Genomic DNA, 27,788 nt, shown 5'->3' with positions numbered 1-27,788 from the left:
TGGCCACCAAAGCAGGCCTGGAGCCAACTGGACCAGCGCGAGGTCCCGGTGCCAGCACTCAGAGACGTTTCTTTTCTGGCAGGAAAACCATGCTTCATTTTCTAATGAAATTCCAAGGCAATCAAAAGGAAAGGAAAGAGGAGGGAAAGGAAGGGAGGGAGGGGGTTCCATTCCCATCCGAATGGAAGCCCCAGGGCTTCTGTAGCCCCCCATCACCAACTCCACTCACCACCTCTTATCTGATGTCTCCTATTTGGGTACACACGGCCGCGTCGGCCTTGCGAGAGCCTCAGGTTCCTCTCCACTTCCGGCTGCCTGCACTGTCACCACATCCTGCCACTGACCTCTGTTCGTCCCCTACTGGTCACTGCTGCGAGTCGAATTGTGTCTCCCAAAAAAATGGATTCCTGTCCTAACCTCTGGTACCTGGAACGTCCTGTTGGAAATAGGGTCTTTGCAGACATAGTCACATCAAGACAGGTCGAACTGCATTGGGGTGGGTCTCAAGCCCATGTGCCTGCCATCCTTCTAAGGAGAGGGAAATGTGGACACTCATTTGTCCACAGAAATGAGAACGGAAGACGTGGAGACAGAATCAGGCCATGTAAAGACAGAGTCAGAGACCAAAGTGATGTGTGTACAAGCCAGGCACTGCGGGCAGCCCCTAGAAGCTGAGAGAGGCAAGGCTCCTCCCTGGGGTCCTGGGAAGGAGCCAGCCCCACCCACGCCTCGAGCTCAGGCTTCAGGCCTCCAGAACCATGAGAGATAAACCTCTGTGGTTTGATGTCACTCAGTTTGTGGTCTTTGTTATAGCAGCCCCAGGACACTCAGGGAGTCGCCTTGTCGACCCTCATTCTGGCCCTCTGAGGGACTGATTGGCTCTTAGAAGACCCTTCAACCTGCCCTCTGTTCCTCCTCCCCCACCCAGCGACCCCTGGCTACACCCTGCCCAAGGGAGCTCATCAACGCCCACAGGGACCCTGTGATCCTGTCACCTGGGATCCCAAAGGCCAGCAGTGTCGGGACCTGGACACGTGGCTCCAGCCTTGGTAGCCACCCCCGACCTTGCTCTGCTCCAACAGCTCCCGGCCTTCCCTGCCCCTGCCGGCCCTCGATGAATGTCCCCTCTGCTAGGAAGCCCGGTGTATCGCGTGCAGGTGCCTCTCTGCACTGTAATAACTCCTCACCAGGCACCCCTGGAGCCCAGGATCAAGTCACTCACCTTCCAACTCTGCCCCTGCCCAGAGACTGGCCCGAAGCGGGAACCAGTAACAGTTGTTGAATAATGAACTGGATGCATGCAGCTCACCCGTGAGAGGACGTTGCTCGGCTGGGCCAGGGATGAAGCTTCTCCCGCGTCGCTCCGCAGTCTATGCCTCAAGCTCCTGATGCCGCCCTGGGCACCTCTGCTCAGGGAGGCCCCGCAGTAGTCAGTTGGGGAGGCGGTATGAAAGGTGAGAAGGGAGTCCTGAGCACAGGAAATGCTGCCGTCCTGGGGCCCTGTAGAACAGGCTCACCTTCCCCAAGGGCCTTCTGGCCCTGACATCTAAAAAGATGTTTTTTATCAAAGCGGAAAGCAGCCCTGAGGTGGGGGCGTGGCCATCAGGAAGTAGGCGTGGTCATAGCTGAGGGCGTGGTCATCTGCTCAGTGGGCGTGGTCATCAAGAAAGGGCGTGGCTGCAGCAGGAAGGGCGTGGCCATCAGCTCCAGAAGGCCTTTCTTGCTGTCCTTGGACTTGGGTTCTCCTTGTCCAGGAGGATCTCAGCTGGAGCTGCCAGTGGCAGGGCTGGCACCAAAGCACTTCTGAAGTCTCCCCGCCTCCCAAGTGTGAGGCTACGGGGAAGGAGGGAGGGCAGCTGGCTTGTTTCTGGATGAGCCCATCTGACTCAGCAGCTGGGACCCAGCAGGAGTGCAGAGCAGGTCCTGAAGGTGCTGAGGACCCACCCGCAGCTCCGTCTCTGCTTTGTGAGGGCTGCACTCCCCCATGTGCATCCGGCGTCACAAAGGACCACAGGCCCGGCGGCCTCCACAGCAGACACCAAGGCCCTCGCCGTCTGAAGGCCGAGTTCCCAGGTCAGGCTGCAGCAGGGCTGGTTCCTGAGGCCTCTCCTGGGCTGGCGCCTCCTCCCCATGTCCATGCAGGGCCGAGCCTCTGCGTGTCTGTGTCCTCAGCTCCTCTTTTTACAAGGACATCTCGTTTGAAAGGCCTGGTCTCCAAATAAGGTCATATTGTGAAGTGCTGGGGCTCAGGACTACAACATGAATTTTGAGGGGAGACAGTTCAGTCCATAGCACCCCCTTTGGGAAGTGGGAATGTCCATCACCCTTCCCCATCTTCTGGCCTTTGGAACCCTAATGTGGGAAAGCAGGAGGGACCCAGAACGACATTGGGTCACCAAGGAGAGCATCGCAGCCCAGAAGGTTGAAAGGCGGCACCAAGGTCTTCCACCTGGTGACGACCAACTCGCCCTCCTGGGCTCCAGGCTGTCCCCACTCCCCCGCCACCCCCAGGATGTTGAGGCGCCTGGTCCCATCTGCCCATTCACTCCCTGTACACAGACTTTGCTTCTTTGTCCTCCAGCCAGGGGTGAAGGGCCTTCCTGGCGAAACAGCAAACAACCCCAGCATGCTTTGCAGCCTGACCAACCACATGACCAGTTGGAGGTGGTTGGTTGGAGATCACAATGAGGAAGTTGGATGACTCTGCTGAAACTTCTAGTAGCCCATAAGCCTATCCATTCAGACACCAAATCCATAGAAAACAGAGAGACAATATACTGATTTTCAAAAGGGAGACATACCCCAGCAAGTGCAGACCAGGGAGGAGGTTGCTGATGTGGCCACAGTTCTTAAACTACTTCATGGATGGGGCACAGTTTTTTTTAAAGGGGGATTTAGAATTCTATTTGGCAGGTGGCATGAAAAAGAGTTTTGAATAGAAACACGCCGCTCCCTCCCAGTTGCCTGCCCGGTATGTTTGTTTTGTTCTCTTGAAACAAAGGAAGAGAGTGGTGAGGATGGAGGGAAAATGAACCAGGAAGAATGAAAACGCTCGGCCTGCTTCTCAGATGGTCTCAGGCTGCCTCCGCTCATGGTAGTCGCAGGTTTTTGGGTTTTATGCAAGTTGGGATCACAACAGGCATCTTGCAAGAACCAGACATTACCTTTATTCTAACAGCCTTGCTGGGCCTTCTTGAAAGGGTGGCAGGCACCCCTTCCCTAGAACCCTGTGGCAAGTGCCCTCCTCCAGACCCTCTGCTGTTTGGTCAGGACCCCTGCAGTCCTGACTGGGACTACCTTGGCCCTTCTCAAGGGAACCAGCACAGGACATGTGTTTCTGCACGATGAACCGCCCTTTCCCCACTGCCGTTCTAGTGGAATCTCCCCTCCCTTATCCCGTTCCCACTTGGAAATGATGATGATGGAATGGACGATGCCGGCTTAAGACATCCAAGTTCTCAGGGTCGAAGTTGGGGAGAGGGATGCACAAAAAGGATTCCACTCTCGTCTGCCTTCCCCTGCCTCCTGGCTGGGTTCTCCCTTTCCCATGGTTTCCTCTATATCTTTTCACCCATGCCCAGCCACACCATTCTCACATACTGCCTTGACACTGGGCTCAAAGGGGCTGCGTGCTGAAAGAAGGTCCTCTCTCCCAGTGATCCTCCAGAGGGGCTGCCGCCTGGGTCCCCCGAGCACCTCCTACCCCACCCTCCCCATTCCTGCCATGCCCAGGGTCCAGGGTGCCCGGATTCCAGGGAAGGGTCACGTTAGCTGTCACTCGGAGTCCTGATACGGTAGAGACAGACCGAGGCCCTGGGAGAAGTGAGCATGAATTATTAAGACAAGGGTGAGGCCCCAGAGAGGGGGTGGCGGAAGGGTCATGTTCATGCAGCCAGAGTTGCCTCTTGCTTGAACCGGGTGTCCAGGAGTCAAGCAGATTGCAACCGGCGAGAGGCCTTCAGAAATGCCCCGTGAGAGTCCTGTGCCCAGAGCTCCATCTCAGCACACTTCTTGTTCTTCTGGTTCGTCGATTTTTGCATTTTCAGTCCCCTGTGATCCATTATTTATAACGGTGGAGATTGGCCTCAGACACTAGCAGTGAGGAAAACAAAAGTGAAGCTACCCAGAAAACTGACAAGAGTGATGAGCAGAGCCACCATGACAAATGGACTCTGTGCGGAGGCCCGGAATCCGTGCAGATGCCGGCGCAGGGGAAATGGGCGCTGAAATCTCACCGTGCGGCCAGGCAGCTCTGAGTGTGAATGGGAGGGCTGTTCAGACGGTCTGGATAGCCGTGTCCTGTGCATGAACATCCTCCATCGGCAGAGGAATTCCCCATGGATTATCAGAGCCGCTCCCGCCACCCTCCCACCTCCCGCGCGGGTCACATCAACTCCCTCTGCAGCCTCTGGCCAGCTGCTGAGCCCTCACTGTCTCCCCTCGTTAATGTCTCCTTCACCATCCCCTCCTAAAGTGTCCTCCCAATCACATACACACGCTGAGGCTCACCCGGCATCAAGGACTCCCACTGCCTGCGAAAAAGATTCCACCCCTCTTAGAACAGAGGCCAGGGCCGCTGTAGCAAATGGCCATAAATGCCACAGCTTGAAACAACAGAAAGGGATTATCTCACAGTTCTGGAGGATGGAGTCCAAAATCTGAATCGCTGGGCTGAAATCCAGGTGTGGGCAGGGCCCCGCTCCCTCTAGAGGCTCCCGGGGAGATTCCCTGCCTTGCCTCCTCCAGTGCTGGTGGCTGCCCGCAGTTTGGGAGTTGCAGCCGCATGACACCACCTTTCTGTGTGTTGTGGACGTCCCTGCCTCCCCTGCCTGTGGGGGCTTAGGTATCTCTCCACTTCCCACTGAGTTTCTCTCCACATTTGAATTGGATTAACTCATGCCATGTTAGACAAATGTGCCTCTCAAATCCTTCCACTTAACAGACATTTGTTGAAGGTTCCTGTGTGCCGGGCCCCAGAGAAGGGACGTTAGTTAAGCGATGAATCTTGGGAGGCCGTGGCATGCTTCAGAGACTTGGCGTCAGAATGATGACCTGCACCCCACTTGGCGGCTCATCTGGGGCCCTGGAATCAGCAGACCGAGGTTGGAACCCAGCAATGGCACATGCTGCCTGTACGTTCTCGGGCCTCAGTTTCCACATGTGACATGGGACTAGGATCTGCCCAGCAGATGTAAGTGCTCGCCACATCCCAGATAGCTGAGTGTCTCATAGAGGCTCCTGGTATCCTCTCCCTGCTGCTGCTCAGCACGGAATGAAGAGGTTCAGGAACTTGCCCACAGTCACGGATAACGAGGGACAGAGCTGGAACCGAGCCTGGGAGCCTGCACACACAGCCCAGTGTGACCGTGCCTTCCAGGGAGAGGCTGGCCCTGGCCCCAGGTGGGCACGCCAGCATCACCTTGAAGATGTGCTTTAAGGATCCAAGATAATGTGGGTGCTTCAACAGATGCATGGCAATAAAAGGAAAGGACCATGTATCACATTCATGCACACACACACACACTCGCACACACAGACACACTCATTCACACTCACACACAGAGACACACTCACACAGACACACACATTCACACTCAGACACACTCACACATTCACACTCACACACACATATACACTCACACACAGATGCACTCACACAGACACACACATTCACACTCACACACACATATACACTCACACGGACACACACATTCACACTCACACATTCACACTCACACACATACACACATTCACACAAGCACACACACACTTAGACACACACATTCACACATACACTTACCTTCACACATACACATTCACACCCCCACACACATACACGTACACATTCACACACATTCACACCCAAACACACTCACACATACAATTACACGTTCACACCCTCACATATACTTACACATTCACACCCACACACACTCACACATATTCACACACATTAACACACACACATTCACACACACATTCACACATACACTTATACATGTTCACACACTTACATTCACACACACTCTCACACACATACACTTACATTCACACACATATACATTCACACACATTCACACCTACACACATTCACACACACACTTATTCACACACACATTCACAAACACAATCACATATACACTTACATTTACACCCATACACTTACACATTCTCACACATAGACTTACACAGTTTTGCACACACACATACATTCAACACACACATTCACACACACATACACACACATTCACGTACACTTACATTCACACACACATTCACACAATTCACACTCACACATACACACTTTTGCACATAGACATACATTCACACATATACACACATTCACACACACATACACTTGCACACATACACAGGCACTCACACACTAACACAGTCACACATGCTCTCACACATTCACACCACATACACACACATGCACTCACACACATTCACACACACTATCACATTCACACACTCACACACTTACACTATCACATTCACACCTTATACACTCATGCACATTCACACACATGCTCTCACACATTCACACGTACACACATTCACACACATACACTCACATTCATATGCACATACACTCTGACACACACATATACACATGCACTCACACATACACTCACACATATTCACACAGACACACACAGATGCATTCGTTTTCAAGTCAAGATCCTAGCACAGCCCACACCCTGCATTTGCTTGGTGTCTCCTGAGGTCTTTTTCTAGTTATACTTCCCATCCCTTTTCTTGCCATGTATTCCTGAACACATGTTATCTTTGATCCTTAAACCATGACTTAGAGATACAGATGTATGACAAGCTGAGAGATGATGTGAGACTGTTGTTAATTTTTTCTCCGTGTATTAATTACATTGTGGTTCTCTTAACCACAAAGGAAGTGTTCTACTCCAGAGAACCGCGCGGAAACGGTGCGGACAGACTAGCATGACACCTGAGAGGAGCTTCAGGATAACTCCTGTGCTGGGGAGGTTGGGGTCCCGTTCAAGCGGGAGGGGAGGCGTGGGGACAGGTGTTAAAGCTGTGGGTGTGCAGCTGAGGCTTCAGGACATTTTCCTCCAGTTCTTGTGTACGTCTGAGCATTTCCATAACAGAGAGGCGGGGTTTTTTGTTTTGTTTTGTTTTTTTGTTTTTTAAATAACGTCTTAAATGCCTCTGGCACTTGGGAATCCATGGTAATTTCTGTTGTTGTATATTCTTTTTCAAATGCAATGACCTGAAAAATATCTCCTAAACTGGAAAAGGAAATAAGGCTGAATACAGATTTTATTTTAGCAAATAGAGAAGCAGTGATTGTCTGGCGGTTAACTGTAATCCATTCTGAGTGTGGCATTATTAAGTATTCTAAAAACAAAAGACCAAACAAAATGAACAATATGTCCAAATGTATATATATAATTTGTAATTAGAGGTAAATTGCAGGTGAATTGCAGATATACACAGATGGATGGATGGATAGATGATTGATAGATTGATTGACAGATGATTTGTAGATAACTTGCAATGTTTCTTCAGTGAACGCATATTTATTTCTTGGGTAAAAAGAAAAAACAATAGAATGTAGAATTTGGGGCTTGGCCTCTTTTAGCTGGTTTTTAAAATATTAAACACTTGTAATTATCAAGCGCTGAAAAAGGCAATAGAAAATTCACCTTTTAACTCCCTCAAAGATAGGAATTTGCGAATCTGCTAGTGGGTTGGGTTTGGCTGGTCCTGCGGGCCGGTTTGGTCTGTTCCTTCCCCTAGAGAGATCTCCAAGCCTGGCTGAGATGTGCTTGTTTGTCTTGAGGGCAGACAAAGCCTAGCAAAATCTTACAGAAGCCGATATAAAAGCTTAATAGCTTATAAAAGCTCTAAAAATGATTCACAATCTAGGATAGAGAAAATAAAAGGAATTTGAATTGGTTTATTTTCCTTTGGGGGAGCCTAAATCAATATTTATTCTGGGTATGCACTCAGAAATATCAGTAATTTGAGAACAAGGCAAACAGAAGCTGCACGTCCCGTTATGGCCGTGAGCCCACCTCACCTTCGTTCAGACCACGGCTGAAGGTCTGACTTAGGTGCATGCACTCCTGGAGCTGAGGGCCTGGAGCGAGGCCAGGCCGGGCTCTTCTCTCTCTTGTCTGTCCTCGTCTGTGGGAATGAAGATGAACAGCGCTCAGGAGGTCCTTTGGAGGACCCAGAGTCCCTGGACTTTTAGGGTGCTTGGCTCTGGTTCCAGCCCGAGTGTGGTCTCTGTCCCTGTTGGTGGCTGTGGTTATGGCATGAGCATCATTAGTCACATAACATAAAACCACGGAACGCAGAATTTTGCCCACCCCGGTGCACACAGGAGCAAGCTTGGGCACCAGCACCCCCTGAACGCATGCCAAAGGGCAGGTCCAGCTCAGTGCTGAGGTGTGGAGGATCCCACCTGGGGCCTGCCTGCAAAGATGTCCCCTTCCCAAGATGCCCTGCTGTGTTTAGAAAACGAGAAAACTGGCCTAAACCACAGTGAGGTCAAATGGATTGTTTAACCTGTCGAGTTTGGTTTTTTTGTTCATCCGACGTGGTTGATCTTATTAACGCGCACGTATTTGTATTGATGTGGCTTCCAGCTTCCATCACACTGTGGATACAGTTGGATGTGGCTGCTAATCAATGCAGGGCTCAGTAGGTCAGTGAGAGCAATCAGAGCCTGCTGTGTGGTGGCATCCCCGAGTTAAGACAGGCTTTTGTCCCATACTCTGTTGAAACACCCAGAAATGCTGACATGTTGAAGTTAAGGCCACGTGCCTTGGTGCTACTTGCTTGCGAAATAGCCTTTGAAGGGAAAAGGAGGAGGAGGAGGATCCATGAGTTTCAAGGGTCCCCTCCTGTAATCACGGCTGCCACTTAACTGAGTAAGTAATGTGTAGCAGGCCCTCTATCTGCATGACGAATCCTCCTAACATTCCCGTGGGTGAAGTAGGATTTGTCTCGCTTTGCAGCCAAAGAATCAGAGCCTCAGAGAAGTTAAGAACTCTTCCCTGGGTCAAGCTGGTAGGAGGAGGGACTGGAGCTGAACTCACATCTCTACCTCCTCTCTTCCTACTCCTCTGCCTTTCTTGCACCTAGAGCAGTGTACAACATCAACAACTGACCAGGGCGATCCTGGAGATAAGAGACAGCTAAATGGCACTGGCCCAGCCAACCCCAGGCCTGCCCAGGTGCAACAGAGCCAGCTAGGAGCACTGGGTAGCAGAAGTCAGTCTGCTGCTTGACTGTTCTCACCTCCAGGCCCACAGCCTCCTCCACCCTGATGGTCTATGAGTCGAGTGCAGCCCTTTGCACAATTTTAGCAACTGAACCCTTTTCCTCACAAAATTGTAACACCATGCTAACATATGAAGCATATATGAACACTTGAGCAAACCATAATACTTTCCATTATTTCATAAATTTGCATTTGTGGCACCAAGAAGATAATTAATGGGAACCAAGAGGGTTCTTGTGTAAGTTCTGCATTTGGATTTGGGGGTTCGAGGTGACAGCTATAGGCTCACATTAGTGTCTGCATCACTTTGCTTCAGTTTGTCATGGTGGCCCCCAAATCCAGAACCGCCCTCCTCGCTGTGTGAGGAGGGTCCTGCCTGCACCGCTCGGCAGACGTGGGCCAGCCCGGATGGCTGGGCAGTGCTGCTCTGCGCCTCGCCGGCCTGCAGGACATCTGCAAAACACTCAGGTCTCAGGACAGCGGTCATGAACGGCCTCACGGACACTGAGTGGACCTGACCCCAAAGAGAATGCGTCGTCCTTGAACGTGTTGATATTTAGGTTATTACACAATGAGTGTGTTGCTTTGCAATTCGTGTCTAAAAGAGTTAGAGCAGAGGTACTTATAGAAACGAAGAAATGAAATCTGAATCCATGCTGACAGATTCCCCCTCCCTAAACCTTGCTCAAGGCAACACAGGCGACCAGGAGCAAGTCCCAGCTGGCCTCCTGCTGGTGTGGTCTGAGTGGTTCAAGCGGGGCCCCTGCCCAGGCTCACTGGACTCTCCTGGAGCCCGCAGACACCATACCCTTCCTCATCACTGAAAACTCCATTTCCACAGTGTAGGAGATGCATGGATCTGAGGGCCAGTAGGAAGTGCTGGATCTTTAGATTTTTTTTTTTTGAGACAGGGTCTCCATCTGTGGTCCAGGCTGGGGTACAGTGGTGGGAGAAATTCTTTCACACTCCGCCGAGTCCTGGCCCTTGGAGAGTGAGGCCTGGCTACAAGGCTTCTTCTCAGGACTCCGTGTGACTCTCAGGATGGAAGAACAGGGTGGGGGCTGCTCCTCTCCTCCCTCCCTCCAGCCCCTGGCCTTTGTAAAATGGCTCCGCCTACGCTCCTGTGGTCAGTGCAGAGCCATGGAGGCCTCTCCCCTTCCCTTCCCAGGAGGGGCCCCGCCTTGTCCTCTGCTCCGGATTCTGTTCGTCCTCCCCCAGGTCCTCTCTGCTGCCTCCCACTGCCCCATTTCCTCCAGGAACCTCCCTCTCCTGCACCAGCCCCTCTCCTACCCCGCAGACACGCACTCTTTACATTCGGATTTCTGTCCTCTGTTAACTGGCGTTTAATTTTCTCAGCTGCTTGGCTTAATGCCAAAGAGTGTTCTTCCAAATAGAAATGGTGAAGACCTTTTTTCTCCCTCGAGAATTTTATGTAAACGCCGTGCAGCATGCTCGTAGGCTGATTCTGTTATCATTTTCTAAGCTCAGCTTCCAGAGCTAGAGAACTTTTTTATTGGTTATAAAAACCCCACATAATCAGTGCAGAAATTTTGAAAAATGCAGAACAGTATCAGGGAGAAAATAATTCATCCCCCACTCCAGAGAAAACTGCTGTTAACCCCGAAGCACCACGGTTGCTGGTGTTCTCATGCAAGTGTGCATTTAGGAGTGTGTGTGTGTGTGGCTTTCTTCTACACAATTTTGCATCCTGATCATTTTCACTCAGCATTACATCAGCAGCAGTTTCCAATATAGCATTAAATTGTCTTCAAAAACATGATTCTAAAGCCGCTATAAAGTTCCATCATGGAGGCTCACTAAAATGTAATCACTTCATTGTTTATGAGATACTCAGCTTCATTCCATTTCTCCGCAGCGAATAATCCAGAGGAACATGCTCAGTGCGCGTCTTTGCTTGCAGCAGGGCAGTGCAGAGCACTGGTTTGGGTATAAATCCGGGGGTGCTATGGAGATTAGATGACCTCGTTCGTGGAAAGCACCAGAATGGCGCCTGGCACTTAATAAATGCTCTTATTTTTATGTTTATCTTCATTATGTCCCTAAGAGCCATTCCTGGAAATGAGACTCTGGGTCAAAGGGCACAAATAAACCACCAACCTGCTTTCTGACAGCGCTGTGCCCGAACGGCGCCAGCCTCACCGCCTCTGGGTTCGCGCCGCTGCTTCATCTCAGATACTCTCTTGAAGATAAGAGGAGAGTCCCATGCAGCCGTAAGAAAGACAATGGAGAGATCTGTGTACCTCCACCCAGTCTCCCCCACCGGGAATGTCGTGCAAAATTATGGCCCAGTCTTACAACCAGGGTATTGACAGTGAACAAGCCCCCATCTGATCCAGATCCCCCAGCTGTACTTGCTGATGTAGGTTAGATATTTGTCCCCGCCAAATCTCATGTTGAACTGGTATCCTCAGTGTTGGAGTGGGGCCTGGTGGGAGGTGACTGGATCGTGGGGTAGGTTTCTCACAAATGGCTTAGTGCCACCCCCTTGGTGCTACCCTTGATATAGTGAGTGAATTCCTGCAAGATCTGGTTGTTCATGTGTGAGGGTGGAAGGCATCTCCTCTCTCAACACACACGGGTGTGCACGCCTCCCTTCATCACGTGATATGCCTGCTCCTGCTTCGCCTTCCACCCTGAGTGAAAGCCCCCTGAGGCCTCCCCAGAAGCCCAGTGATGTCAGTGCCATGCTTATACAGCCTGCAGAACTGTGAGCCAATTAGAAATTGGCCTTATAAATGACCCAGTGTCGGATAGTTCTTTATAGCAATGCAAGAACAGCCTAATGCACTTGTACTCACTTGAGCATGTGTACTTAGTTCTGCACAATGTTCTTGCCTGTGTAGACTCTTAAATCCACAACCACAGTCACAGTCTAGAACATTCCATCACCGCAAGGCTCCCTCTTATAACCACATCCCCTACCTGTACCCATTTCCAACACCCCATCCCTAACTCAATTTCCAGCACCCTGTCCTGGTGAACATGAATCTGTTCTCTCTCTCTTCAATTCTGTCATTTCAAGAATATTATATAAATGGGATTACACAGTATGTAACCTCTTGAGATTGGCTTTTTTCAACTGGCATCATTCCCTTGAGATCCATCCAAGTGGCTGTGTGCACCTTTTCCTGGCTGAGCCGCGTTCCATGTTGTGGGCAGACCCCAGTTTAGCACTGGCCCATTGGAGTGCGTCTGGCTTGTCTTCAGTTCGGGGCAGTGTGACACCTTCTCATGGGTGTTAGTGTGATTGTCACTGGTATTTGCCTTCCATGTCTTGGAGGCCAATGCGGCTGCTCTTAGAAATCAGTACCCCTTATTTTGATTCGGTAGGAGATTGCTGATGTCAGTTTGACATTTGTAATTAATAAGCATCATCATGAAGTTACAAGAGTAAATAAAAATACGAGGCAGGGTGAGATGTAAGATGCTTGGGAGGCTGAGATCAGCAGCCGTGTGAATACAGCAGGGCGGGCACCAGCAGTGGGCTCCACGCGGCCTGGCGTCCAGTCTCATTAACCAGCTGCCCTTGGGGAGGAGCAGAGCCCGCTCTTCCCTCCTGGGGAAGGGCAGTGTGATGGAAAGACGGGCTGCCCGTCTCTCCTGCAGGGGCTCAGCGTCGTGCTGTGTGCATGCCTGGGCTCTCATCTTCAGCCCTAGCCACTTAAAACCACTTGGGGGGAAAGCTTGTAGAATAACTATAATGAGGACAATTTCGCTCCAGATCCATTATTCCAAGTTCAAAGAAGCTCTGTAAAAATTGTTGCTAAGGCAATTGAATAAAGAATTTCAGCCAATGTAAGCGGTAACAGCAAGACAATGAACATAATTGCACGTTTTACAACAACCGGTCTCAAAGTACGACTTCCCTGACATAGATATGTTTTTAACGATTTTGGAAGGTAACACAGACCTTTCAGGGATTTGGAGAGGCAACTAATGCCATCCTGGTTTACCAGCTTTGTGGGGTCGTCTCCCTGGTGAAAAAGACTACAACCAGCCTCACAGAGAGGGTGCTGTCTTAGGAAGGCACCTCCAGCTGTCCCCGTGACCCGGCCCCTAAGCGTTTCACACCAATACTGTTCTTTTTTTGACGGTGCTGCTGCTTTTCTTTCCCCAGCCTATCATGCTCAACTCAAACCTCAGTTGCCATCCAGTTATATTTTTTTTTTTCTTTTCTTGAGATGGAGTCTTGCTCTGTTGTCCAGGCTGGAGTGTAGTGGCACGATCTTGGCTGACTGCAACCTCTATATCCCGGGTTCAAGTGATTCTCCTGCCTCAGCCTCCTGAGGAACTGGGACTACAGGCGCATGCCACTGTGCCCGGCTAATTTTTGTATTTTTAGTAGAGATGGGATTTCGCCACGCTGGCCAGGCTGGTCTCGAACTCCTAACCTTGGGTGATCCACCCACCTCGGTCTCCCAAAGTGCTAGGGTTACAGGCGTGAGCCACAGAGCCTGGCCTAGTTATCTTGTTTGTCCAGGAATTGGAGCATTTCTAGGTAGCACCACAAATGTCTGTGCAAGAAACCCACAATTTCCAGTGGTCATTGACTTTGTGCCAATCCAAACTAGAGTCTGACAAACCCAGCAAGAAATGTTCACGGCAGCTGCAAGGAAGCGCCTCAAACAGAAATAGAAAAATGAACCCGGGTCTGCTCTTCCCTTCCGGGTGTGGAATTGATGGAAGCCGACTCAACACAGAACCCTGGGGGCGTGAGGGTCTTGGCGGGATCTCTGCCGGCTGCAGATCTCTGCTCTGTTATTACCAGCCCTTCTGCCTGGCTCCTAATTGCTCCGAAGAGGGGATAATTTTCTCAGCAGCCATTGCCAGCCACATTTGGACTGAATAGATGCTGAAATGGCAAGGGTAAATGGGGCAAAGACAGTGAGAAGTCATTTTCTATCTGGAGCCCAAATAAAAGCGCTAGACCAGTGCTTCCTCCCACACTCCTGCCTGGCCCCTCTGCAGCCTCAATGCACTTCTGAGAGCTGCCTGCCCCAGTAGGAGGCCAGGCTGGGACCAAGGACACCCATTTCTGGGTAACCGTCTTCCCATGGCTCCTTGGACCTTAAAGAAGGGAAAGGCAAGAAGCAGAAGGAAAGCAGAGGCTGGACATTAGAATCAGTCTTTCTTTAAACTAAAAAAAGTTTTCATGTATGTGAACGCGTGTGTGAATTTGAAGTCGTATGTGGAAGGGGCCATATATCCGTCAATGCATGCTCCAAAAATCAGAACCGATGGACAGCAAACAGCATCGGATGTGCAGCCAGCATTCTTCCAGCGGCCGCCCCCAGGGGAAACAGGTGCGGCAGCCAGGACCATCTGTGGGACAGGGACAGGCGAGCATGACACAGGTACCACGGATCAGGGTGCACAGATAGGGCTGGGGGAGGCAGCATGGTGGGGCAGCCACTTCCCCTCGGCATGGCTGGGCTGGAGCCCAGTGGACTCGTGCTGATCAGAAGGATCCTCCACTAGAAGGATGTCGCCAGACGAGTCCCCTCCAAACTGTAGCATGCAGCTGCCTTGGGCTTCATGCTGCACCTTCCAGATAAAAACACACAGGTGAGCTACCAGAGCTGGAGTCCCGTGGACCTCAGAGATCCAGGTCACGAGGAGGGGGCCGCGCTGCACCAGGACACGTTCACCAAGGTGAGCCCTAGTTCCTCCCCACAGGCCCCGGGTGAGGAAGTGTCGATGCCAGGCTGGCTCAGTAGGTGGAAGAAGCTTCTGGAATGCCCGCCCGCAGGCTGCTGCTGGCATCGAGTCTGTGTCCTATTTTCCATTCAGTGCATGCATCCTCCAAGTACGATTTCCACTCGGAACCCTGAGCCGCCTCATCCCTCGCTCCGTCTCCCCTCCCTCCCGCACAGCTCACACTGCAATCACGCCTCGCGTTCAACGGCTGGAGTCCTGGTGGATTGCTGCTCCGGGGCTCTCATAAATCCCTTTACTTGAGCCTTGGTTTTACAGGAAGACCATGAAGCACCCCCCAGGAGCTGGAGCTCCTCCTTCTGGACCCAGAGCCTCTTCTCAGCCTCACGACAAGGAGACCCGGTCATAGAGCTGTTGCCCAGGCCTGGGCTCCGATCCCTCCTCCGGCCCAGCCTCACCCTGCAAGCAGCACCATGTGGGGCTCAGAAGGGGGAACTTGAGGGACCCTTCCCGCAACCCCCCAATAAGCCTTTCCACGGAGAGCCCAAGAGGAGACAGGAGGACACTCTGTTTGATAAAATAGAGTCAAATCCAGGAAGACGCCTCTGGAACTGGAATGGAAATGACTCAGCCCCCGCCCATGAGAGACCCTTCTGTCCTGTCCCTTAACCCAGAGGCCCTGGGCGTGGGTTTCCCAGCCCCCTCGAGGCCGGACCCTCAAACTCCAGCCCTGTTTCTTCTAAGTGTGCCAGTCAAGATGCTTCTCACAGCAAGAAACAGACTCTTTTTCAAGCCAGTTCAAGAAGATCTGCGTTGCTGCGGAGGCCGATGGGTGTGTGGAGCAGGCTCAGGGAGAGGCCGTTGTAAGGAGGCTGAGGGGTCTTCAGAAAAATCCCCCTGACCTGGGGTGCCAGGAGCCTGAGCGGGCCTGGGCTGTCACAGCCTGCAGCCCCTCCCTCCCTCTCACAGCGTCCGCTGCCCCCGTGCTCGGGGCCCCTGCCCGCACCTTCTGGGGCTTCTCCCTTTGACCTCTCAGGGTCCCCGTGTGGCCAGCCTGGCCCCAAATCCGTGCGACCCTGGCTCACTGACAGTCGCCACCAGCTCCGTATCTCCCAGTAAAAGTTCCCGCAAAAGAGTGTGATTGGGAGCTGGCCATGGGGGCTTAAGGCGGCCCCCCGCTCCAGTCCCCTTGGCCGTGGAGACAGGGCAGGGTTAGCAGGAGGCAAGGCATGTGCAGGACAGCTGGCCGGCAGAGGTCCCGTGTGCTGCCATGGGTGCAGGGTGGCCACTGTGACCCTGGGTCTCCCTCCTGGATCCCCACTTGGAAGGGGTGACCTAGAGGGACTTTTGTCAGAAGGACCCCCACCCAGCCAACCTGACTGATGGGGCCATCAGCTTGACAACAGGCGTGGTGGCAAGGCAAGAAGGTGCAACCGACCAGAGCCCCGGGTCCCCTGTGCCCTCCTGCACTGCCTGACAGGGTAGGGCCACGGCCCGTACCAGCCGTGAGCTGAGCCAGGAATCCAGTCAAACCATGTGCCTGAGTGACCCGTAGCTCTGTTCCTTCTCTGGATTAACTGCTGATCCACCCCAACAAGCAGCAGGCCTGTCTTTCTACGAGCACACCGCTTGCAGACCTGTTCCCAGGCCTCCATTCCCGCCTTTCTGAAGGTCAAGGCAGCGCCCTCCCCAAGAAACAGTGGAGCCAGGTGTTCGTTCTTCCCAGCTCCGGAAACCCTGCAGATTGTGCACTCGAATTCCTGCTGAAATAACAGTGGGTGCCAGACAAAAGGTGGCGAAAAGTTTTTCCAGGTACATTTGTTCACTCAGAGACCTCCTAGAGACTTGTGTGAAAATCATAGAATTTGCAACCAGTGGGGACAGTGAGATTCATGGCAACTGAAATGATATAAAATTGAACTTTGTGTCAAACCAGTAGTGTTCTGTGTAATTCTTTTCAAACCTGTCATTTCACTTGCTGCTTCTCACAGCCCCAACAGGCAGGTGGAATTGATGCCGTCAGCCCTATTTACAGAATGGTCAACTGAGGCTCGCCCTGGTTACGTGCTGCCCACAGGGTTGAAAGAGAAGCCAGAGACAAAAGGAGTCACTGGTTAACCAAAGGGCTTCCTGTTCTCAAATCCACTGCTCCTTCCGTTACATGGTGTCTAGAAGGAGGCTCAGTTGGATATAGACATTAAATAACCTGGAGGTCAGTGTATGTTGTGGTCAAGCGTGTGTGGTCTGCAGCCAGTGGCCCGAGATGCAGTCCTGATATACGCTTCTGGCTGGGCACGTGGGAGCTACACACATCTCTGTGTGCCTCGGTTTCCATGTGTAAACATCTTAGACTAGCACTTGCCTGTGGTTGGCACCTGGTGAGTGTCAGCCTTCTCTAATGCAGGCAGCATGAGGGCGCCCAGACGGTGACGTTCCAGCTGACGTTCCCAGATCTCAGCTGATTATGAAGAGGCATCAATTTCCAGCGGAGGAGCCACCCTCTGTCTCATCATTTGTTTCTCTCGTCTTGCTTTAATATCACAGCACTGCCAGTCAAACCGCACAAAAGGATTTGTGATGACTTGCCATGCATTCTCGCGAACTCCAGCCCTGACTTGCCTGCAAGCCAGGAGCCAACATAAAACCTTCATTTTTCCCTTAATCTTGCTGCCTCTGCATCTCATTTTCAAACTTCATTTTATCAACTTTTTTTGCGCTATTTGTTTCTGGATAAAGGATTCGCAAAATTATTCAGCATGTGGTCAGGAAGCCCTATGGCCTCCTGATGAGGCAGCCTGGGGGTCCTCCTGTGGTCTGAAGCTGCAGCCGGGCTGGCCTCCCACCGTCAGGAGCAGCATCAGGCTGGGTGCTTCTCACACCAGCGAAGAACATGACTGTCCCAGCCCCCATCCCTAGGGCTCACGCCTCATGCCCAGACTCGCAGCCGCTTTGGAACCGCTGGAGACGAGTGAACAGCAAAAGCTGAAGTCATGCCTCTCATCCAGATCTAAAATGACCGTGTGTCAAACATTTTTACTGAAATGATGAATTGAATGGGAACTGGTAAGAAGGTGCAACCAGTTCAAAAGAGAAATCCAAGAACCCTAAATGTGTAAGGAGTGCAGGAATGTTGAAATGGACTTCAAACGGATGCAGCTGTATTCTCCAGTGGAGACAGCCAGTGTCAACTTTTGTGCTTATTCCAAATTTCCTGATAGCCTCCCCGCCTTTTGTCCAACATAATCTCAAAGAGAGATTATTCTGGATGGCAGAATAAGGCTGGTCCCCCTAGGTGTGGCATCCTTGCTTGCACAGAGGTGGCAAGAGTGCCACCATGCCATACAGGCCTTTTTCGGTTTGTTTTGCTGGAAGACCTCATAGTTGTACTTTAAAAGCCTCTGTTATTTGCTATCCTGAGGTTAGGAAACCAAACACAAAAAGCTGTCCTCCAGATTTCACCTGCAGTACTTATAAATTTGATAAACCCTCTCTTCTCAAGGGCCCCATGATAATCCAAAACCCTGGCCTGCCAGAGTGCAGCCTTTTTTCCCAGCTTGGAGGCTGCGACCCTGCGAGCCCCTGCCCTCCCCCAGGGGACTTTGTGGGCGTGGATGCTGTACAGTCACTCTCGGCCCCTTAAGAGTGGTCACAGCCCAGCAAATAAGTGTCGTTCTCACACACGTCTTTCAGGCCCAGGCGCGGTTGCATAAACCTTCCCCAATTATATCCTGGCAAGAAGGAGGACAGATCCTTCCGGAACCTTTGCAGATATTGCCACAAAAAGTAAAGCCTTCCTAAAAGTTTGAATTTGGGGAGGAAGGAGAGCAGATGGTGAAAATCAGATATCACTTAAAAATTACTCATTTCAGTTTACAAAAAATCTAGGTCGTTAAAGGTTACTGATAGCTTGAGAAGACAAGGAAAGGGCTTCCTGACAGAGCCGGAAAGTCCAACAGTAAAGCGTTCCTCACTCATTCCACTCAGGGGTCTGTAATGGATTCTCCACTGGCTCCTGGGTTGCAGGCTCATGAAGCCGGATGTTCCTCTACTGAAAAGAGCCCTGGAAGCCCTGGGCAGCCCACTGGCAGGGTCCGAATATCATCCGAGCAAAGCCATCAGAAGCTGTCCCCAGGAGTCTGCGCTTGGGGGTCAGTCATTGGAGGTGCTTACTGCAGTCCTTTTCCATGGGGCTGGAAGCTTCTGCACTGAATCACAAGCTCTGGCCTCCAGCTGGGTGCAGAACCTTCTGGAGAGGCATCGGAGTTAAAGCGTCTGTAGATGACAGCCGCCCCTTTTTTGGCCCATTTTACAGCAGAGGAAATTTAGGTTCAAAGAAGTTGAGTTGAGGTTTCCAGGAGTGAGAAGCAGTCAAGGATCCCCCTGGGCCGCCTGGCCTCACGCCCTGGCCCCACGCTCCTGAGATGAGGAAGCCCCAGGCCCATGAGCCCAGTGCCCTTGGCAAAGCCACTTCCCTTCTGAGTAAAGTCAGACGAGCCTCCCCGGTCCCAAGAGACTGTGATTCCATAATCATCCTCCCCTCACCTTTTGAGATCTTGCTGGTAGATGCACCCCCTTCAAGCCAGCCCCAAGAAGCCATGATATGAGTTGGTCTTGCCAGATGTGTCTTGAGAGAATTTAACTCAAAGATCATCCCCCGTGCACTCCGAGGGGCTGGGACAGGATGTGGTGCCTTCGTGCGCACAAAGAGAAGCGCCCAGTGGGGAGGGGTGGGGCGAGGACTTTATCAAGGGGTCATTTGCTGCGGCCACCCAGGTTGGAGCACAGGGACCACAGGGCCCCCCGCCTCCTGCAGGACTACCCCTCTCATCTGAGGGAGACACCCTACAAACACATCTTTGAGCAGTGGCTTCTAATCCAAGAACCCCAGTAGAAGTTAACGCAGATTCCCGGGGCCCAACTCAGACCCACTGCGTGGGAATCCCTGAGCTGGGGCCAGAGGCACACTTTGAAGAACATCGAGCTCCTTAGCCGGCCCCTTGCAAACCGCATCCTGCTTCTCCAGAAGCTCCAGATCCAGAATGTTTACAGAAAGAGTCCTTCTTGCCTTCCTCTTCTTCCACCCCTGCCCTCTGCAGACCGGGGTCTGTAGACCCCCAAAGTAAGCCCGCCACACCAGGAGAAAGGGAGTCACACAGGGGCCCACGTGGGAACCACTTTTTGTCCTGTCTTGGTGGGAAAATGGCCACGACCCCAGCCCGGGCTCTGCCACGCAACAACTCCACGGCATAGCCTGGGAGACCACGGCGTGGACTGTGACTCGGGCTGAGGATGGTGTCGTGGTGGAAGTGAGGGTCTGGCACCCGGCCAAGCGCAGGACTCCTCGGCAGTGGGGTTGGGAGAAGCAGCCTCTGCACATGAGGCCGGGAACCAGGACGTGGGAGAAGAAGCACATCCCGGAGGAGGGAGCTCTGGGAGGAGCCAGCAGAGTTCTGCAAAGGAGGATGTGGGGAAAACGGCAAGGCCAAAGTGGGGGCTGCTGAAGGGGCTACTGCACCCATACAAGCATGGCCAGGACCGAGCTGCATAGGCAGCCGGGGATACAGCCAATGCCACAGACGTCAGGAACCACTCAATGACACAGGCTACCTTTGACCGATCATCACCCCTGGGGCAGATACCAGTGGGGATAACGGGCAAGGCGAGGTGCTGTTTACTGTCTTATTGTTGCCAGTTCAGCAGCCCACAGGAAATGGTGTTAGTCACAGAAAAAAAAAAATCTGTTTTCTATATTTCACTGTTTCTAAGTAAAGAAAAAAGAAAACTAATCTTAGCTTTAAAAAAAAAAATGGTGCACTGGGCACCGAAAAATAACCATCTTCCCAGGCCTGCGTTTCCCCCACGCCAGGGACTTGTGCTGGAAAGAAAAGCTGCATTGGCAGCCAGGAGCCGGGGAAACTGTCCAGGGGCATCCACTGCGATGAAGGCGGGGCCTGGGCGTGGCCTGTTCCATGCTCTGCCAGCCCTGGAGAAGCCCCACCCTCACCGAGCTCGAAATGCCCCCTCCCTGAGAGCTGAGACTTCTCCCTGAGAGCCGGGACCACTTGGACAAAAGATGTGGATGCCAACCCGGCGTTTCCACCGCAGCCCGGATGGTACTGGGGGTGAGCGCGGCCATCCTGTGCAGAGGTCCTGTTTCTCTGCAGGAGCCAATTTCACTGCGGGCGTCCAGGATCCTCAGCGGTTCTGTCGTGATGTGATTCCCCTCTTTGACTTCATCATTCAGCCTTTGTCCCTCAGTCCCCAAATACCGAAAGGCATTTTTTTTTTCTTTTTTTTTAGATGGAGTTTCACTCTTGTTGCCTAGGCTGGAGTGCAGTGGCGCGATCTCGGCTCACTGCAACCTTGGTCTCCCAGGTTCAAGCTATTCTCCTGCCTAAGCCTCCCAAGTAGCTGGGACTACAGGCGCCTGCCACAATGCCCGGCTAATTTTTTGTATGTTTAGTAGAGATGGAGTTTCACCATGTTGGCCAGGCTGGTCTGGAACTCCTGATCTCAGGTGATCGCCCGCCTCAGCTTCCCAAAGTGCTGGGATTACAGGCGTGAGCCACCGTGCCCGGCCTTTTTTTTTTTTTTTTTTTTTTTTAAGTTAATGAACTTGAATTTTATTTTATTTACAGAATGGCCCCCATGAGATACTTGAAGACCTGGTGCCCAGCGAGTGTTGACCCCAGGTGGTCAGTCCTGCCTGGCCCCTTCCAAGGGATGCGCCATCTCCATAACTATGTCACTGACAGGCGTGTGGGCAAGGGGGGTCGCTGTATTTTTCGCATCTCTTTCCACTGAACGCAACAATGACATTTTTCACCACCCGTATGTATCAACCGAATGAAAAGATGAGCCTGTGACTTTCCAGTGCCTAGGGTCACAGTTTTTCTTTTCAGAATGAACCTTCAGGTTGGAGCTGGAGCAGAAGCACATGGCCTCTCACATCTCCAGGGGGACCCGCCGCCCTCGCTGCCGCCTCACCGCGCTTCTGTTTTGCAGGTGATCTTCAGCAAGTACTGCAACTCCAGCGACATCATGGACCTGTTCTGCATCGCCACCGGCCTGCCTCGGTGAGTGCGCGCTGCGGGCTCTGCCTTTTCAGGATGCCTGGGAGGGGCAGGAAGAGGCGCAGAAGGGCCCGAGGGACCCGCCTGCTACAAGGGACTCTTTGAAATCAATCAATGCGCAGAATCCCGAAGGAGGCTCGGCGCCCTCCGGGTCTCTCTGCCTGCACAAGTGATGGCCGTGTCCACACGGAGGAAACCGTCCGGCTGAATTAAACAGAACCGCCCTCCAAGGGGTGTGGGTTTTTCTGCCGGGTGTGGTGGCTCATGCCTCTAATCCCAGCACTTTGGGAGGCCGAGGTGGGCGGATCACCTGAGGTCAGGAGTTCGAGACCAGCCTGGCCAATGTGGTGAAACCTCCTCTCTACTAAAAATACAAAAATTAGCCGGGCGTGGTGGCACGCACCTGTAATCCAGCTACTTGGGAGGCTGAGGCAGGAGAATTGCTTGCACCCTGGAGGCAGATGTTGCAGAGAGCTGAGATCATGCCATTGCATTCCAGCCTGGGCAGCAGAGCAAGACTCTGCCTCAAAATAAATAAATACATACAAAAGAGTGTGGGTTTTTTCCTCTCACTTCTTCATTCACTTTTGGAGAAAGCGGGGTCACTGTGTGTGAGTTTGTCCCTAGCCCCACATCACCCATAGGTGCCTTTTCTGCCCAGGGGGCTTGACCCAGATCAACACTGGGTGAAAGGCTGACTTCAGAAATGGGTTGAAAAGACCAGTGATCTGCCTTATCGAGCCCTCAGAGTCCCCCAGGAGTTAATGTCCTAAATCAACAGTGTGTTCCAACCAGTGGATTTTCTAATTATCAGCAAACTTTCTGATTATAAAGGGTGAGCAGCAGTAGCTTTGTCTCGAGGATTAACTTTAAAGTTAGGACGGAGGTAGAGAAGGGCAATTGAAGTTTTTCACAGACAGGTGAGAAAATGGAGATGAAATTACATGTCTGAAAGTGCAGCAAATGGCAGTTTTAGCAGCAAAAGTAGCCCATGGTCTGGGGCATCGTTGGGCACCGTATGTGAAGCACTGTGCCGATAAATAAATAAATATATAGACACATTATTCCATAGAGCATCCCTGGGATTCGCGTATCACCTCTATTGCACAGATTTTAACAACTTACCACTGAAGATCAGAGAGTAACTTGGTCAAGGTGACACAGCATGCAAGAGGTCCCAGAAGATGTGAGGTTGGAGGAAGACTCATCCTAACCATTTAAAACGATTTTGTAGGAGACAGTTGTGCAGTTCAGATGGACTCCCAAAGGTACTGGAAGTGGAAAGACAAAACTATGAATTCGTCATCTGCTGATATAAATGTTAGTTCCTATTTTACCACAGGTTTAAAAAAAAAATCTCCCAACTCAAAAAAGTAGACTAGCTCCAATTCCCATTTTAAAGTATTTCAGCATCTACACACACTTAGGGTTATACACAACTGCTTAATTTCATTTACAAACAGAATCTCAAAGGCCTGGGGACAGCTTCCCACCCTTCCCATCCTACCGCACTTTGGCCAGGCTGGTCCCGGGACTGTCCTGGTTGTCTGGCCCCATGTGTACATTCAAGTGTACGTCCCAGAGCACGCTGTGGGCGAAAACACGGGCTTGGGTGTGTTTTCCAGGAACACGACCATCTCCCTGCTGACCACTGACGATGCCATGGTCTCCATCGACCCCACCATGCCCGCGAATTCAGAACGGTAAGAGGCTCCGGCCACGTTCCTCGGGGTGTGTCTGGCACTTCTCTCCTTGACATGGGAGGCTTTCTGTGATTTTGTAAATGTGCTTCTGCAGGAAGGTGTGAATTGACAGCAGAGATGGAGGGTGAAGGTAGGAGCGAGTGTGAAGGAGTCTTGACTCCTCGTGTTCCCCTGCAGAGGAGCTGGGCACGTTCCAAGATAACAATTGCAGCCATGGCTCTGCACCTGCTTCTCAACAGGAGGAGGCATTGTACAGAGGGGAAACTGAGGCCCAGGAGGGTGAGCCGAGAGCTGCAGAGCCAGGCCCCGGGATCCCCACGTAACCCCAGGAAGGACCACGGGAGATTCCCTACAGAGCCCCTGGGGACATTTCGTGTTAACCACTTGGGGCTGGTCTCTGTGTTCATAAAGTGATGCCTGCGGGAGGGTCTATGCACAGAAGGGGCGGGGATGAGGCCGAGGAAGTCAAGAGGAGAGGCCAGTGAAAGTCTCCTTGAATGTCTGTGACCTAGGTCAAGCCAGCGGTGTGTGGCCCAAGAAGGACACGGAGCAGGGGCTCTCAGGTCAGTGACCTGCCCCTGTGCCTGGTGACCCGGGGAGACCCCAGCAGCCTCCACTGCTCCTTGTGGCTGGGCAAAGTGGAACTTAGATTTTCTCATGAGGCGAGGGAACAGGTGAGCTGGGGTGTGCGACCTCAGGACCCCTCTCTGGTGTCCTCTGTTCCTCCCAGATTGGGGCTCACTGAGCCTCCAAGGGACTCAGTAGATGCGATGGGACACTTGTCAATCTGGTCATCAGGGTGTCCTGCCCAGCTGACCCATGGCCAGCTCTGAGCCCACAGGAGAAAGTGCGTGTCAGGGAGACTCTTGTGTCAGCGAGGCCCCAGTGGATGTGGCCAGCGCCATCCTCCTCAGCATGGTCCCGGTGGACGTGGCCAGCACTGTCCTCCTCAACGAGGTCCCGGTGGACATGGCCAGCACCGTCCCACTCAATGAGACCCCGGTGGACTTGGCCAGCGCTGTCCTGGTCAGTGAGGCCCCTGTGGACATGGTCAGCACCGTCCCCCTCAGTGAGGTCCCAGTGGACGTGGTCAGCACCGTCCCCCTCAGTGAGGTCCCAGTGGACATGGCCAGCCTCATCCCCCTCAGCGAGATCCCAGTGGACGTGGCCAGCGCCGTCCCCCTCAGTGAGGTCCTGGTGGACGTGGCCAGCCTCATCCCCCTCAGCGAGATCCCTGTGGACGTGGCCAGCGCCGTCCCCCTCAGCGAGGCCCCAGTGGACATGGCCAGCGCCGTCCCCCTCAGTGAGGTCCCGGTGGACATGGCCAGCCTTATCCCCCTCAGCGAGATCCCAGTGGACATGGCCAGCGCCGTCCCCCTCAGCGAGGCCCCAGTGGACATGACCAGCGCCGTCCCCCTCAGTGAGGTCCCGGTGGACATGGCCAGCCTTATCCCCCTCAGCGAGATCCCAGTGGACATGGCCAGCGCCGTCCCCCTCAGCGAGGCCCCAGTGGACATGGCCAGCGCCATCCCCTTCAGCGAAGTCCCAGTGCCCAGTGGATATGGCCAGCACTGTCCTGGTCAGTGAGGCCTTGGTGGGCGTGGCCAGTGCCATCCCCCTCAGCGAGGTCCCAGTGGACATGTCCAGAGCTGTCCTGGTCAGCCGTCCTCCCTGTCACCTTGAGGCCTCAGCCGAGCTCCTCCCATCTGACTGTGCCCATTAATCTCCCCCCTGCCCTAGCCAGGATGCCCATCTTCTGCCCCACACCGTCTGGCTCTGACTCTTGGCTTCCAGACTCCCCGGAAGGTGCAGTTGGAGCTAATTGGCTCCCCGGAGACTCCAGTGAGCGTCTTGTCAGCCTCACCGGGGACCAGCTCCAGCCTGGGGGGTCTCACTCAGAAGTGAAGTCACTGAGTGACCCGTCCTGCCAACACCCACAAGACTAAAATGATCTCTCAGAGGGGATTTCACAGAGACCAGCACCTTGTCCGTGCCAGCTGGGTCTCTGAGAGAAACCTCTTTGTTTTCCTGAACTCATTTGAAACAGCATGCAGAGACATTTAAACTGGGCGGGAAATAGGAGAAGCCCGCCTTGACCCTTCTAATTCTCTGGCCCCAGGTGCCTTATTAACAAGAGAAAGTATCAGACACACCAGACAAAAGCCCTCCTGAGCCCAAAGAGCCCAAATGTCTGGAAGCTGTCTGCTGAGATGCCAAAATGCATGCCTTTCTGATAAAGAGACAGCGACAGATGAGTTACGGTGATATGGACATGGCAGTGGGCATGGAGAGGGGAGCAGTGGAGATGGAGAAGATAGAGGTGGACGCAGATGAGGATGTAGATGGAGAAGATGAAGATAGATATGGATGAGGATATAGATAGATGCATAGGGTGTAGATCTAACCGGGTATGGGTGCTGCAGAAACAGATCTAGACACCAATGTGGATGTGATCTAGATAATGTGACTCTGGGAATAGAAAGAGCTACGGATACCCTAGCTATGATTGTGGGTGTGGATATAGGCATAGACATGGTGGGGAGGAGAGAAAAGACTCTCCTCTCTCATTACAAACTGATCGTGGCTGGGGGTGGCACGTGCTGAGATGTGGCTGTATTTGTCCCGAGGCTGGTGCCTGCATCCTCCTGCACCCCCATCTCCTTTGTGCCTTCTTCCATTCCCTCTCCACAGTTAGGTCCAGGCCTCACTGAGCTCTGACCTCCCTGCCTCCAGCCTGCCTCTCCCACACAGCTGCCAGGTTCAACCTGGTAGGACACCTCCTTCTCTGTGGTGGCCTGCCAATCTGGGCCCTGCCAACCTATGCCCTACCAACTTCTCCAACTTATCCGCTGTCCCCACACCTGCACCATGCTCAGCCCACAGGACCCTGCCTTCCCAGCTCTGCAGAACCAGCTTCTGCTCAGCCGCTAGTTGCCAGAGCAGCCACCTGCTTTAAGCACCATCCACAGTCACCCAGCCCATTACCATCACCATCCAAAGTCACCCAGCCCATCACCATCACCATCCAAAGTCACCCAGACCCATCACCATCACCATCCAGAGTCACCCAGCCCGTCACCATCACCATCCAGTCACCCATCCTGTCACCATCACCATCAGGAGTCACCCAGACCATCACCATCACCATCCAGCGTCATCCAGACCTATCACCATCACCATCCAAAGTTATCCACCCTGTCACCATCACCATCAAAGTCACCAGCCCCATCACCATCCAAAATCACCTACCCGTCACCATCCTATCCAAAGTCATCCAGCACCACCACCATCCAAAGTCACCCAGACCCATCACCATCACCATCCAGAGTCACCTAGCCCATCACCATCACTATCCAAAGTCATCTAGCACTATCACCATCCAAAGTCACCCAGCCCATCACCATCACTATCCAGTCACCAGCCTCTTCACCATCATCCAAAGTCACCCAGACCCATCACCATCACCATCCAAAGTCCTCCAGACCCATCCTTATCACCGTCCAGAGTCACCCAGCCCATCACCATCACTATCCAAAGTCACCCAGCCCATCGCCATCACTATCCAAAGTCACCCAGACCCATCAGTGTCACCATCCAAAGTCACCCAGCCCCTTCACCATCACCATCCAGAGTCACCCAGACCCATCAGTGTCACCATCCAGAGTCACCAGCCCCATCACCATGAGCATCCAGATTCACGCAGACCCATCACTCTGACCACCCACAGTCACCAGCCCCATCACCATCAGCACATTGCTGGCTTCCTCCCCTCAGTGTGCGCCTCAGTCTGAAGTGACCTCACTGACTTGTTTGAGGTTCTCACTGCTGCTGGCCCCGCTGAATGGTCTCTCGCAGGAAGGAAATTTCGCCTTGCTCTCTGCGGGATTTCCAGACCCTAGATGAGGCGGGGCGTGCTGGGTGCAGGATGGACTGAGTGGGGGATGGAGTGAACCAGTCCAGCTCATGCATACCTCTCCCTCTGCACTGCCCGGAGCAGCTTTGTTTCCGGGGATGCAGGGCAACGTCTGGAGACATTTCTGGATGTCACCAGGGGTAAGGGGCTGC

The 27,788-nt window shown here is 52.7% G+C and overlaps 1 protein-coding gene and 2 long non-coding RNA genes across 24 annotated transcripts in view; 1 reads left to right on the top strand and 2 right to left on the bottom strand.

The window, feature by feature from the left end:
• PDE9A (phosphodiesterase 9A) overlaps nt 1-27,788 on the top strand; it is a 119,158-nt gene that overhangs the window by 10,663 nt on the left and 80,707 nt on the right. For 4 of the 21 annotated variants that reach the window (XM_077994347.1, XM_077994353.1, XM_028844729.2 and 1 more), the window contains 2 exon segments: nt 21,953-22,023; nt 23,646-23,723. The exons of 8 other annotated variants lie outside the window; for them this stretch is intronic. In XM_077994347.1, the coding sequence (XP_077850473.1) occupies nt 21,953-22,023; nt 23,646-23,723 (149 nt within the window). 21 annotated transcript variants of the gene reach the window in all.
• Nucleotides 1-27,788, bottom strand: part of LOC144339604 (uncharacterized) — a 76,428-nt gene that overhangs the window by 3,215 nt on the left and 45,425 nt on the right. Inside the window, exon 2 of one of the 2 annotated variants that reach the window (XR_013414846.1) lies at nt 23,146-23,291. This is a non-coding gene — a long non-coding RNA (uncharacterized LOC144339604). Of the gene's footprint in view, nt 1-21,568; nt 23,292-27,788 lie in introns of those variants that run through there. The other variant, XR_013414845.1, reaches the window with a different exon arrangement.
• LOC144339610 (uncharacterized) lies at nt 230-17,488 on the bottom strand. The gene is made up of 3 exons (XR_013414853.1): nt 17,310-17,488; nt 1,310-2,352; nt 230-436 (listed from the first exon to the last, which is right to left on the bottom strand). It is a non-coding gene; the product is annotated as an uncharacterized LOC144339610 (long non-coding RNA).

The sequence above is a fragment of the Macaca mulatta genome, chromosome 3, assembly GCF_049350105.2.
Source record: "Macaca mulatta isolate MMU2019108-1 chromosome 3, T2T-MMU8v2.0, whole genome shotgun sequence".
Lineage (NCBI taxonomy): Eukaryota > Metazoa > Chordata > Mammalia > Primates > Cercopithecidae > Macaca > Macaca mulatta.
The sequence above is the reverse complement of the archived record's forward strand: the minus strand, read 5'-3'. Positions and strand labels throughout refer to the sequence as shown.